Here is a 14,943-nt window from a genome sequence, read left to right as displayed (position 1 = left end):
TAATTAATATCACAATATATGGATCATCGTATTGTATTCCTGGGGAAATCAATCAGGAAACATCCTATATATTATTAGTGGAATGAACAATAGTTGAAATGAGATACAGCCATTAAAAATAATCTGTATTAGTGCACCTATTTTTCAGTTTTCAATAATTTATTTTGCAGACCCTAGAGTACTCAGTCTTCTTCTTAAGTGTCAAAAGGCATCTGTGGCAGTTAAAAGTGTCTGAAATAGAAGCAATAAATAAGACCCCAATTCTCTCTCCCTTACAATTATGTGAATCAGAAGGAATTACATTGATAAAAAGCTCATGTAAGTGAGATGAAAATTAAGCCCTGATCCTTTTTTCTCCTCCCATGTTTAATGTCAACTGTGTTTATGTTATATGTAAGGAAAAAAAGGGGATTAACCTGAACAATGGAAAGAATAGCTTTAGGGTACTCAAACATAGGGGGATAAGTAAAAAGCCCCTACTTTCTATTTTTTCCCTTTCATAAAGTTTTACTGTTGAATTTGCTCAATTAAGAATTAAATAAAATTAAATTTCTCATCAGCTCAAAGTTATGTTAAATGGCAGAGCAAAGCAACACTGTTCACAGCTGCTATGGTCACAATCCATATAAATTTGCAGTGGTTTGAACATCAGCCTGCTAAACCAAGGGTTGTGAGTTCAATCCTTGAGGGGGCCATTTAGGGATCTGGGGCAAAAACCTGTCTGGGGATTGGTCCTGCTTTGAGCAGGGGGTTGGACTAGATGACCTCCTGAGGTCCCTTCCAACCCTGATATTCTGTGAAATTACAGAGCTGGATTATAAAATGTGATTTTTTTAATTTTTATTTTGTTTATCTGCTAACTCTCCCTCCTTTAGAGGAATGCCTAGAAAAACTTCATCTTGCATGAATAATTATGGAAATCCCACAGTGAGCTATACGTCAGTCTAGACTTCCACTACCCTCCTGTAAGGGATGCTCCATTAAGGAACAAGGACTTCGCTAGATAGCCTGTGAAAAAGGACTGAAAATTGTTTGCTTCCTTGAAGTGTACTTATTATGCTTCTCCTATTTACTGGCTAGGGTTGTAAGAAATGATGGCACCAATTCCCAAACCAGGCAACATTTCCTTCAGCGTCAAAATTAAAGCTATGGGAACTCGCCATCTGGTTTCTCCAAAAACATACTCTCAGTGGAGTATGAACAGGCTTTTCACCCTTTCCCCTCATAAAGTGATCAGGGAAAGAAAAGTTTTAGGCCCCTGGAACGATCCTCCCTCCCCTTCTTTCCAAGAAGGCCTTCTAAATTAAAGCTGAGTCCTAGGTTCTGTGAAGAGAGGGAGAAACTAAAAAGGGGTAGAGTGAGGGAGATTCATGATTTATTCTGAAATTCCATGTGCAAACATGAAACTCCAAGTAAATCTAATGTATCTGAATCCCTAGCAAAAAGAACTTGCTGGGTTTGGTTCCAAACTGCTTTGGTATTGCCCACCCCAAAAGGCATGAGTCAGACCTCCAAAAATCATAAGGATTTTTTTAGATGATCTCACAAGTTTGGTTTGTCTTTTGATATTTCTATCTGCTTCCTTCCCATCCCCAATGTGTAATAAAGTTGCCAGCTCTTCAAAGTTTATTTAGCAAGGTGATTTCTACAGCTACGCTGGCTGTTTACTAAGCACTACGTTACTCCCAGCCAACAGATTGCTCCACAATACTTCCAGCACTGGGAAGAGAAGTAAAATCAGAGGTCAAAGAGGACCTGGCTCAGGAGCGAGCTGGAGGCAAGCAGGAACAGGAGGCTGAAGGGAGCAAGTTATCCGATACTTACACTGTGCTGATGTGCCATTAATTAACAACCTATATATCCAAAAATCCTCATTAAAAAGAAAGTGATGTCAATGTGTTGAAGCAGGAGCAGGAGGTCAGGCATTTTAGGAGCTGGGACTGAAGGGTTGAGAACTGGGCTGGAATGCAACTGGTGGTTGGCAAAGGGGCCAGTGGTAGCTGCAGCTAGTGGACATTCAAGAGTGACCTACAAACAGTGGGGCAATGGGCCTGGATGAGACTAGAGGTGCCACATAAAAGGACAGGACTGTGGCCAAGGGATTTGCAGGCCAGTGCGTGATTGTCTCTGGAAAGGGGTGGCCTTTGAGCGAGTATCCCTGCACTAAACTAGAGGAGCCCCACCTTCATGCTCTGGGACTTTATCAACTTTTTATGTGGCTTGGAGCCATCATACCTAGGAAAAGTGTAATGTTTATTCCAGGCAACCGTAGTAATGCATCTTTTGTTACTCTCATATTCAGTGTTATGGGGGACCCACCAAGGTCTAGAATTCGAGGGGCCTAAAGCTTGGAGCACCTACAGGGCTTGCCTCTGAGTGTATGGTATACCCAGCACACTACCAGGCACTTAGGACTGGTGTACCAAAGGGCTAACAGTGACACCTTGGGGGTGGAGGGCAGGAGTCAGTTACAATTCTGTGCTGGTGTGTTACTAATTAACAACTCATATATCAAAAAATCCTCATTAAAAAGAAGCTGATATCAAAGTACTGAACTGTGAAATTACAGGGAGGCGAATAATTTATACAACAAGCTGCACGTATTTCACCTAGTTTTACTCTTCTGGCTTGGAAACCTATACAAGAAAAGTGAATGTGTAACTTTCCTGGAAAAGGAGCTTTACATTTTAAGAGCAGCAATTTTATGCTTTTATAATAAGATATAGATTGACAGAACTGAATAAAATTACTGAATCCCTGAAAAGTTCTCCAGCAAATAAAGAGATTTGATAAGACACCTGATAAATGTGATTTAGATGGAAGGACAGGCTAGATCAAGATAGGGATGGGGGCAACATTGTCTTTATGGGTCCATGTAAAACCTATTGATAGTGAAAACCTGTGTTTTAGGCCACAATTGGAGGTCAGAGTTCAAATCCTGATTTAAAAAACAAGAGAAAATGAGTTTGGCGGTCTCAGCCTAATCCCTACCCAATATATTGGTTTTCTGACCCTTATATTGTAGACCGGTGGGGGAAACCTGCCTTTTTTAACCCCACACAGGCCTAGATTGTCTGTTCCCTCTCATGTGTAGGAGTTCCCTCATTTCTATCCAGATCAGCTCCCCTGACTCAGAGCACTATGCTGAGTTGCTGCAGAACAAGCACCTCTTCTAAGAAGAGCTCTCCCTTTTCTCTTTGGTGCTACCCTGTGTGCAGTGGACCTGGTGCACCATCTCCTTCTCCTGCAAGAATGGTTCCTCTTGCATTCCTTGGATTCCTGCTTCTCAGGCCCTGATTCAATTTCTTTAGGTTCCTCCTCAGGGTTCAAGAGGACCCCTGAAGCACATACCCTCCACAAGTGGATAGGTAAGGGAAAAGAGGGGCTGGGATCATAACCCCTCTTACCCATATCACACATCAAAAAGCCTGGCTTGAGTGGAGCCAGGACCCTCTACATCATCATTAAATAATTGTAAATTAAAACTTGTGCTCATTTCTTAGTGCAAAAGCAAAACCATTTCTATTTATGTATTTAGATGGTTTGGATCCTGAACAACTCAGAGACTGCTGCCCTCTCAGTGCATTACCATAGCTGTTCAGATTAATTGTGATTTCTGAAATGAGGGAGGGACCTGGAGGAAAGGCATTTCAGCAAAAGGCCTTCATTTCTACAGCTCAATTCCCAAAACCTGAGTTGGCTGACTTTCACATTATGCTGTAATCCTCATCTTCCTCACCCAGGTCCTTTCTGAGGAAACAGGCACTGGATGGTAGAAAGTCATAATGCAGTCAAACGACAGTGACAAGCCTTTCATTTTTTTCACACTGGAAAGTGTTTTGGATTTAAATTTTGTGACTGGCATTTTATTTATTGAAATGTATTTATTATATAAATATAGTTTAGTCTCCTCATTTTTGTACCCTCATATCTGAAGGCATTTTGTGAGTCACTCACTATCTCACTTCTATGGCTACAGAACACTTATTTCTGACTTGCAAGTTACTGACCAAGCAGCTCTTACATTTAAAATGAATTAATGCCTAAGTATTTTGCCCTAAGAAAACATGTTCTCTGAAACTAATTTTGTCTAGAGCACTGACTGTTTGTGATGCAAAACACATGTGCCTTTAACAATTTGTATCTGTAACACTCTATCCAGTGAAACTCACCTGGGGAATGCAAGTATACATTTGCCTAAAATAAATTACGTTCTTTTTAGAAAGAGTGTATTTAGATTAAAAATCTCTACCATCTTCTTAAGATCAAAAAGTGGAGTTTAGAATAAATTAAGAGCCTGGTTTCATACCTAGCTTGGTGGATAGCTTCTACCCATTCATCTCCATCACTTTCTTCCTCACAACGGAGCTCCAGTGGCTTCTGCCCTTCATGGCCAAAGACAACAGTAAAGAAGTACTGCAAATTTTAAGGGGCAAAAACATTGTTTTAAAAATGCTGCTAAGTAAAACACAGGCATAAGATACAATAAAATATTATGAATTCTGATACAACCCAAAACATTACACACTGCTAAGGATTCAGTTTCAATTGATGAAGGCCATAAAATGCAAAGCTGAAGTTTAACCTATATTCTTAATTTTCTCCATTGTATATTGGTACAGCAGCTTTCATGATACTTATGATAATTCATTGTTCTAAAGCTTCCAAATAGAAGACATCATAGCATAATTCTTTTAGCAGCTGCAATACTTGGGTACAACAGGGTGACTTAAGGATGGTGTCTTTGTAGTTCATTCTTTGCATTTTTTTTTACCTTAGGTCAATTTATTTTATTTTTTTCAAATGCTACTTTAGAAAAGACCTCTCCTGTGGGTATGAGTGACAGCTGAAAACAATTTTCAGACCAAGTACTGTCAAACAAACCTTCAAAGCTCCTCTACATGTATAATACACAAGGAGCAGAAAGTCTAGTTTATTCCTTCATTATTCTGACAAAACAAAACAAAAATTAAAAAACTAAATCTTTTTTTCCCCTTTCAATAAACATGTCTCTCTCTCACTCTAGTTTTCACTGTTAGGACTGAATTATTTAAAATTGTATTGAGGAGACTTCTGTCTTCACAATGAAGCCCTATTCATACACAAGAAGCCATTAACTTTGATGGCACTTCTCCTATGAGTAAAGCAAGCAGGACTTGGCCCAGAATGTGCTTCACAGCAAGCAGAATCTTAGGGGTGTTCTTATTAACATCAGAATAGCTAGTGGAGCAATAGGTACAGGCAGAGATGGCATTTTTAGTAGGACCAGAAAAAAACAACAGTCATTTCTGTATTTTCAAAACTATACCATGAAGATGCCACACTAAGGATCCAGTCCTGCATTCCTTGCCAACGCAAACTCTTAGGCCTGGTCTACACTACAAATGTAGGTTGACGTAAGCCGCGTTAAGTCGATCTAATAATGTATGTGTCTACACTTCCGAGTCCCTTCCACCGACATAAGTGGGCTGCAAAGTCGACTTCTCTACTCCACCTCCTTGAGAGGATTAGTGCTTGATTCAACATCCACAGGTCGACATGAGGATAGTGTAGACACTGCGTTGTGTAATTCAAATGAATTGGCCTCCAGGAGGTGTCCCATAGTGCTCTGCTGTGACCGCTCTGGAGAGCACTTTCAATTCCACTGCACATCACCCAGATACACAGGAAACAGCCGCTCCCCTGTTAAAGCCCTGGGAACTTTGGAATTTTCATTTCCTGTTTGATCAGCGTGGAGAGCTCACCAGCACAACTGATCGTGGAGACTCAAGGCCGCAAACACGCTCCAACATGGAGTACGCAGGAGGTGGTGGATCTTATTGCTGTGTGGGGAGAAGAGTCTGTGCAGGCAGAGCTCCCATCCAGCGGAAGAAATGCTGACATCTATGCCAAGATCGTGTGGGACATGGGGGAGAAGAGCTACACCAGGCACACACAGCAGTCCCGCATGAAAATAAAGGAGCTTTGTCAAGCGTACCAGAAGACAAGGAAGGTGAATAGTCATTCTGGTTCTGCCCCACAGACATGCTGCTTTTATGAGGAGCTGCATGCAATTCTCAGCAGTGACCCCACAACTACCCCAAGACGCTCCATGGATACCTCCCAGGAACCCCAGGCAACCTCAAGCTGACATGGAAGAGGAGGAGGAGGAGGAGAATGGAAGGCAGGCAAACGGTGGATCCATTCTTCCCAACAGCCAAGAACTGTTTTTAACCCTGGAGCCCATCCCTGCACAGGACCAATTGTCAGCGGAGCGTGATGCCGGGGAAGGCACTTCTGGTGAGTACACCTTTCCTATCAGACTTTAGGGGTTACATGCTGTTATTTTTTATGTTTAATCTGAACAAAAAATTAGGTGTAGTGGGTATCGGTGGTCACTCCAGCTATGCAGAGGGTGCTCTCCAAAAAAGACTGTTTAGGTGCACGGGGATGGCCCATGAATCCTCCATGGAGATCTCTAGGAAGCTTTCATGGATGTAGTCTGCAATCCTTTGCAGAAGGTTTCTGGGAAGGGCTGCCTTATTTCATCCACCACGGTAGGACACTTTCCCACACCACTTCAGTATTAACTCTGTTGGCATAATTGCAGCACATAGCATTGCAGCTTCACAAAAGCAGTAGCACAAGACCTCTCACCCATTCTTCATGGCCTTACTCACCATGGCTGGAGCAGTAAACCGACTCTTGCAATAGCCAGTGGTTGTGATTATGTTGTGGCTTGCAGTGAAGTGTACTGAGGGGTGATTTTTTTAATTAAAAAAAATTAACCTTGCAACAGAAACAATGCATGCACTGTCAATGCTACCCTTGTGATTTGCATTCCTTACAGTTGAAACCTTGTCCGTCGGGGCATCCTCCACACCAGGACAAAGACTTTCCCAGATTAGAAGGTGGAAAAAGAAGACTCGTGAGGACATATTCAATGAGCTAATGCACCTCTGAGAGTGACAAGATGGAGCTCAGAACATGGAGGATTACACTGTCCAAGAACCTGGACATGGACAGAGAGGACAGAAGAGCATGCAGAGAACTAGAGCGTGCCACATAAGAAGAGATGTTGCAGATTATGAAGGAGCAATCAGACATGTTGAGGTATCTGGCTGAGGTTCAAGAAAGGCAGATGGATGCTAGATTCCCTCTGCAGCCTATGCTGAACCTGCTGTCATCATGGCCCAGTTCTACATCCTCCTCCCCAAAATGTCATATGGGGCAGGGAGTGAGAATGTTCAGTGTTACTTGCACTCAACACCAGGGGAGGGTACAAGGACCAGAAGGCACCCATTCCCACACCCTTGATTGCTACTGCAGTGCATCTGTAAGCAAGCTTTCCTTATTTCTCTCCCCTCCCCAATGTTATCAGCCCTTTTGCCCCAAGTTATCTTACTTTTCTTTGCTCTCTCTGTGTGTTTGTGTGCATAATAAAATTTCATGGATTGAGAAGAAAAGGCTCTTTATTCATTCCACACATGGTAGTTGGTGGGGTGGAGTTTACAGGGGAGAAAATGAAATGGAGGGACAGTTTGGTAAGGAACAACACAGATAAGTGTCATTTTACTCTGGCTCATTGCTGAAACTGGTTTTCAAAGCTTCATGGAGATGCAGAGCCCCTCGATGTGCTCTTCTTATTGCCCTGGTGTCTGGCTGCTCAGAATTGGCTACCAGGCAATCTGCCTCAACCCCCGACCCTGGCGGAAACTTTTCTCCCTTTGTTTCACAGATATTCTGGTGCACATAGCAGGCAGCAATAACAATGGGGATAATGCTTTCACTGAGGTCTAACCTAGTAAGCAAACAGTGCCAGTAACCTTTTAAACATCCAATGGCACATTCCACCACCATTCTTCACTTGCTCAGCCTATGGTTGAACTGGTTCTTACTGCTGTCCAGGCTTCCGGTGTACAGCTTCATGAGCCATGGGAGCAAGAGGTAGGCTGGGTCTCCCAGGATCACGATTGGTATTTCAACATCACTAATGGTTATTTTGCAGTCTGGAAAGACAGTTCCTGCTTGCTGATTTCTGAACAGACCTGTGTTCCTAAAGATGTGTGCATCATGCACCTTTCCCAACCTTCCCACGTTGATGTCAGTGAAACGGCCCCTGTGATCCGCTAGCCAGGGCCGGCTCCAGGCACCAGCCCAGCAAGCAGGTGCTTGGGGCGGCCAACAGAGAGGGGCAGCACGTCCAGCTCTTGGGTGGCAATTTAGCAGCGGGTCCCTCACTCCCGCTGAAGACTGAAGCAGCGGCAGTAGAGCTGATCGCGATCGCAGCTTTTTTTTTTTTTTTTTTTGCCGCTTGGGGTGGCAAAAACCCTGGAGCTGGCCCTGCCGCTAGCGCTTGCAACACCATTGAGATGTATCCCTTTTGGTTTATGTACTCTTTGGCAAGATGGTCGGTTGCCAAGATAGGGATATGCATTCCATTTATAGCCCCACCACAGTTAGAGAACCCCATCACGGCAAAACCATCCGCTATGTCCTGCACGTTTCCCAGAGTCACTACCCTTCTTAGCAGAAGTCTGTTAATGGCCCTCTAAACTTGGATCACAACAGATCCCACGGTAGATTTACCAACTCCAAATTGATGCCGCACTGACCAGTAGCAGTCTGGCGTTGTAAGCTTCCACAGCACTATCGCCACTCGCTTCTCCACTGTCAGAGAAGCTCTCATTTTAGTATTCTTATGCTTCAGGGATGGGGAAAGCTCTTCACACAGTTCCTGGAAAGTGGCCTTACTCACTCGAAAGTTCTGCAGCCATGCTCATCATCCCATAGCTGCATAACAATGCAGTCCCACCAATCAGTGCTTGTTTCCCGGGCCCAGAAACAGCACTCAACCGTGTCAAGGTAATGTGTGACTGTTGCCAGCAACTGTGAATTGCTCCACTCTGTGTTTTCCAGCAGGGCTGCGTGCATGGCATCACATTGTTCCATGCAGCAGCTCCTGTATCGGCTGTGTAAATATTGCAAGATAAGGTGCGAGCTGTTAGTAATGCTCACAACAGTGTACAACTGAGTGGTGCCCAGGCTTATCGTGCTATGGGGTCCACACAGGTAACCCAGGCTTATGAAAAAAGGCATGAAAAAGGCTTGGTTTGTTTGCCATTGGTTTCAGGGAGGGAAGGAGGTACGTGCATCATGGGAGGCTAATGCCATGTTCCCATAACCACCCACGCCAATGTTTTGGTCCCATAAGGCACTGCAAGCCCAACCCAAAATTCCACTTGGCTACGTGCACTGTGGGATAGCTACCCACAGTGCAGTGCTCCATGCGTCGATGCAAGCCCTGCTAGTGAGGATGCACTCTGATGACACAATTAGCATAGTGTGGACACACAAGATCAACTTGTTTAAATTGGGGGCTCCATAGTGACTTACATAAAGTTGACTTAACTTGTAGTGTAGACATGGCCTTAGTGAAGTTGATGGGAGTTGTGAGTGAAGGACTTCAGGATAGGGCACTGAGCAGTCAGCTGGTATAAAATGATTCTTCTCGGGTAGGTGCAAAGTATGAGGAGAGAAAATGCTCTCCCCACTAAACGTAACTACATCTGTATCTGGAGTCTAATGGTAAACTCCAAGGTCATTCTAATCAGCAGTGAAACATCTAACTCAGCTTCCTGTGGGTCCACCAGCCATTGTTACAAATAGTAATCCAGCAGTGATGTCAACACACATTTTACTCTATGTGTCAAATTCACAACTCAGGTGCAGTGATAATACAAGAAATCCTCTGAGGAAAATGCAATTTCTAAAATCATCAAGAAAATATAAAGTACATCTTCAGAGTTAATGGTTGTTTTAAAATAGAAAGATCAAGGAATGTATCAAGAAGAAGAGAAGATCAGAAATACATACACAGACAATATCTACAATCATATGTAGAAAGACTTTCTCAAGTCAATATTTAAATCTAATTTCTAATTGCAACTGAGAGGGAAAGATTGTCCATGAGACAGTTTCCCTGTTAAAATGATTCATTTTATGAAAAATATTGACAATCGTCAAAATTAGATGTACTACTATATAATTATTATGAGTCAGTAGGTGCTGCTTCTTTAATAATGAGTTAACTACAAAGTAGACCCTATGAATTAGAATATACACCTCTACCTTGATATAACGCTGTCCTCGGGAGCCAAAAAATCTTACCGCATTATAGGTAAAACCGCGCTATATTGAACTTGCTTTGATCCACCGGAGTGCGCAGCCCTGTCTTCCCCCCCCCCCCCCCCCAAGCACTGCTTTACCGCGTTATATCGGGTCATGTTATATCGAGGTAGCGGTGTATATATATTTACTACATCCAACTGCCTTTATGCTAGTGCATATACTGGGATATTTGATTTAATTTTAATTAACATCAGGTAGACTACATACCATCTGACCACGGAAAGGTATACATAAAAAGGAAGTTATTTCTTTTGGAATTAGATAATTAGTTGAACTTTAAGTTCCTAAATCCTATATAAATGATGTTTCATATAGAAGACTTTGGACACAGAAATTAGCAACAGACAAGTAAAAATCATAGGAACAAGCTAAAGTACAAAGATTCACATTTAATAGAGTTCACAATGAAAGTCAAGGCTCATAGCTATTGAATTTTCAAATATAAACCACTCCAAGCTCTGAAAAGGGTCAATACATCATTTAAAGGACAATCCTATAAAACCAACAATGCTTTCAACAATGCTTACCACTTAAATGTGAGTACCACGTAGGGTAAGAAACATTTAATGAGTTGTGGAAGGACCCACTTAAAAGAGCATTAGATAAGATCCTTTTTATGACACAATGCAGTTAAAATAATCTTTAAAAGGCAGAAAACAATTGCACTAACAACACAGAGATTTAACTATTTATTTCATATTTTGTACAGAATTTCTAGGCTATGTGATGTGTATGCATTTTAAAATCAATCTGACCTATGTGTCTTTATGAGTTCTTGGTTTCTACCATGTTTCATAAAGATGGAAAATCAAATATAAAATGAGAATAAATATATAGATCTGTACAAGTATTAATTTACTTTCTAGGTATAATTGAAGTAGGAGGGACTGAGGAGAGTTGATTTCACAGCCCTCTCTATATTTTCTTGTAAAGTCAGATAACCCAGCCTTCAGTCAAACAAAATTTGTAGTGATTTCAATGGAAATTTTATATTGGGATTTGGATGATATAGATTTTAGAGGCATTCAGTTACTATGGTGATGAGCATGATATAAATGCCTTGTTAGACTAAGAAAATGACAGACTAGAAGTTTGATTCAGTTCCTATTGAAGTCGACGTTAAATTCCCATTGACTTCAACTGGAGCAGGACTGAGCTCTTGGTGGGTATGGCTGGCTCACAGAAAACTGAAGATTTTAGGAAGTTATTAAAGCTTCACTTGCTTTTTTAAAAAGTTGTGAGCATATTTATTGCTCTGCAACACCATTGGCAAGTCATATATCTTATTGTAAGTAGATACTTCACACATAAACTAATATTTAAAAATAGAATTCACCTCTCAACATGTATATATAAAAGTACCATAATATATTTTTTAAAAGAATCCTGAAGTAATCCTTGGACTTCTAACATTTTGATAAATGTTACTTATTTATCAAAGGCATTTGTTACAAACAAGCTAGAAAAGAAGATAGTAGCTGTGACACATTCCTGGATTTTCAACATCATGTGGTGTGTGTTATTGCTCATATATAAATAATAGTAGTACTATTGCTCAAGTCTCCTAAATAGCAGTTCAATTTCCACATCATTTTGATTTAGACAGTAGTAATAAAAAAACCCACTTTTCAAAAACCCATTTGTGACTGAGAGTAAATATTTATGACCTTGTGGACAGATTTATATCAGCTACCATCATTTTTATCTGTTAGTCTAACAGGCATTTATATTTTTAGGATTAGGTATCTGGGTCAGTTAGATTATTTTTATTATTGTTTCTCCTGAAAGTATGTAATGAAGACTTGTAGAAGGCTAAAGATTAAATAAAAATTCTGTACTTTATACATATATCAAAAGATTCAGTCATTCCTTTTTAAGCTGTTCTTTTAGTATTCAAATAGATGGATTTACAAAGATGATAAGCATTGATTTTAACATACACAACTTTGGTAGAAAAGGTTTTTTAAAGTTTTTTTTAAGTGTATCTGTAAAGAGAGGAAAAAAATAGAACTTATCTTATTAGCAACACACTACTAAAAAATAAGTCAATGGAAAGAACAGTCTGATCAAGCTGGAGAAAGATCATCTTCCTCTAGTTCAGAAAGTTTTAAATAAAACTATTATATTATCTCTTCCACTGGTGCCTAACTCCAACTAGTCTCAATTTCTTTTTAAACTGGAAAGGAAGCTGGAGAAGCTGTGCTTAACTGTGGGATGTGGAGAACATCTGCTGGGCCTGCCTGGTTCGAAATTACTGGAACAGGATTAGGAAGATGATTAAAAATAACTCTGCATGAACAGTCAGCTGTCACTGATCAATCTAGGATTCTGCTGGGCTTCCTGTAAAAGCAGTTTACACCATAAGATTACATTAATTTCGTCTTTTTAAGAACTGCTAGGCTAGTAGTTACCACTCACTGGAAGAACAACACATCAAAATTAGCAATAATTGTTTGAAAAAATAAGGCTTGTGTTAGACTGGAGAAGTTTATGTATGCTGTATGACAAAAATTTGACAACTGTAATATACTGAGGTCAGGCTCCCCATCATACAAAGTCCCTGTCACAGCATGTCTGGCCTCTTTCAGAGGGAGTGGGGTCCAATGCACCTGGGGGCCCAATAATCTGCTGCCCAACTGGGCATAAAGAAAGGCACCTGCACTTTATAAACAGGGAGACAGCTGCTGGTGATTGCTGGCAAGTGCCTGCAGATACTGCAAGGAATAAGAAGGCTCCTGAAGGGCCCTTACTCAGGGTACGTCTACACTACAGGATTATTCCGAATTTACATAAACCGGTTTAGCAAAACAGAATGTATAAAATCGAGTGCACGCGGCCACACTAAACACATTAAATCGGTGGTGTGCGTCCACGGTCCGAGGCTAGCGTCGATTTCTGGAGCGTTGCACTGTGGGTAGCTATTCCGTAGCTATCCCATAGTTCCCGCAGCCTCCCCCGCCCCTTGGAATTTCCGGGTTGAGATCCCAGTGCCTGATGGGGCAAAAATCATTGTCGCGGGTGGTTCTGGGTAAATGTCGTCAGTCACTCCTTCCTCTGGGAAAGCAACGGCAGACAAGCATTTCGCGGCTTTTTTCCCTGGATTGCCCTGGCAGATGCCATAGCATGGCAATCATGGAGCCTGTTTTGCCTTTTGTGACTGTCACCGTATGTGTACTTGATGCCGCTGACAGAGGCGATTCAGCAGCGCTACACAGCAGCATGCTTTTGCTTTTGCATGACAGCAGAGATGGTTACCAGCCATACTGTACCATCTACCATACCATAAATTGGTAATAAGATGATCATGGCTGCCAGTCCTTTTGCACTGCACTATTTGCTGCTGTCATAGTGCCCCTGGCTGAGATCAGCCAGGGGCGCAAAAGCCAAAATTGGGAATGATTCCCTGAGTCAATCCCTCCCTTTTTGGTATCTAAAAATAGAATCAGTCCTGCCTAGAATATGGGCAAGTGTACTAGAGAACCACTGTATCATAGAACCAGAGAGCACAGCTGCTCTGTGTCAGATCCTGCAGAAATTATGAGCTGTATGCTATTCACAGGGGGTTGCTCCTGCAACAACCCCACCTGTTGATTCCGTTCTTCCCCCAGCCTTCCTGGGCTACCGTAGCATTGTCCCCCCACTTGTGTGATGACACAGTGACTTGTTAGTGAGAAATGAGTGGAAGGCAGCCTCCAGCTGCTATGATAGTCCAGACAGGACATTAAGCAGTGTGGAGGAGAGGAGCCCAGCATCCCGCTGCTAGTCCAGGGGCAATTGAATCTTTTCTTTACACATGAAGGGTGGGGGCTGATGGAGCTCAGCCCCCTGTTGCTATGATGAAGACGGTTACCAGCCATACTGCACCATCTACCAGGAAAAATTAGGGGCAGGCACCCTTGATCGACCTAACTGATGCTAGTCGGCATGGTTACCAGTCCTTTTGCACTGCCCCATTTGCCAATAGGCTGATGATGACAATGGATATCAGTCTTATTGTACCATCAGCCACCCATGGCGGGGGGGGGAGCAAGGATGTTGGTGTTGAGTGCTGCAGCATCGCGTCTATCTGCAGCATTCAGTAAAGATAGGGTGACATGTAAAAGAGTCAAGAGAGAATTGTTTTCCCTTTCACTTCTGGGGGTGGGTGGGGGGGGTGCGTAAATTGCCGAGCTATGCCCTGACCCACCGCGGACACTGTTTTTGACCCTAGAAGCATTTGGAGCTCAGCCAAGAATGCAAATGCTTTTCGGCTACTGCAGGAACTGTGGGATAGCTTGAGTCCTCCAGTCCATGAGCGTCCATTTGATTCTTTGGCTTTCTGTTACGCTTGTCACGCAGCAGTGCGCTGACTCCCTGCTATGGCGTCTGTCTGGAGATTTTTTTAAAATGATTTTGAATTTCGTCTTCTGTAACGGAGCGCTGATAGAACAGATTTGCCTGCCCTTACAGCGATCACATCCGCATGGTCCATGCTGGAGCTCTTTATTTTGATTTTTAACTGCATCGCCACACGTGCTGATTGGAGCTCCACGCTGGGCAAACAGGAAATATTCAAAAGTTCGCGGGACTTTTCCTGTGTACCTGGCCACTGCATCCGAGTTCAGATTGCTGTCCAGAGCGGTCAGTGGTGCACTGTGGGATATCACCCGGAGGCCAATACTGTCGATCTGCGGCCACACTAACCCTAATCCGATATGGTAATTCTGATACTAGCGCTACTCCTCTCGTTAGGGAGGAGTACAGAAACCGGTTTAAAGAGCCCTTTATATCGAT

The 14,943-nt window shown here is 42.4% G+C and overlaps 1 protein-coding gene across 2 annotated transcripts in view; it reads right to left on the bottom strand.

Annotated features, from left to right (window-relative positions):
* The window catches only part of RASGRF2 (Ras protein specific guanine nucleotide releasing factor 2), a 197,798-nt gene that overhangs the window by 130,605 nt on the left and 52,250 nt on the right, over window positions 1–14,943 (bottom strand). For both annotated transcript variants that reach the window (XM_039545903.1, XM_039545904.1), the window contains exon 2: window positions 4,310–4,416. In XM_039545903.1, coding sequence (XP_039401837.1) covers window positions 4,310–4,416 — 107 coding nt within the window. The remainder of the gene's footprint in view (window positions 1–4,309; window positions 4,417–14,943) is intronic.

This window comes from Mauremys reevesii, linkage group 6, assembly GCF_016161935.1.
Source record: "Mauremys reevesii isolate NIE-2019 linkage group 6, ASM1616193v1, whole genome shotgun sequence".
Lineage (NCBI taxonomy): Eukaryota > Metazoa > Chordata > Testudines > Geoemydidae > Mauremys > Mauremys reevesii.
This window is presented reverse-complemented; position numbering and strand designations above follow the sequence as displayed.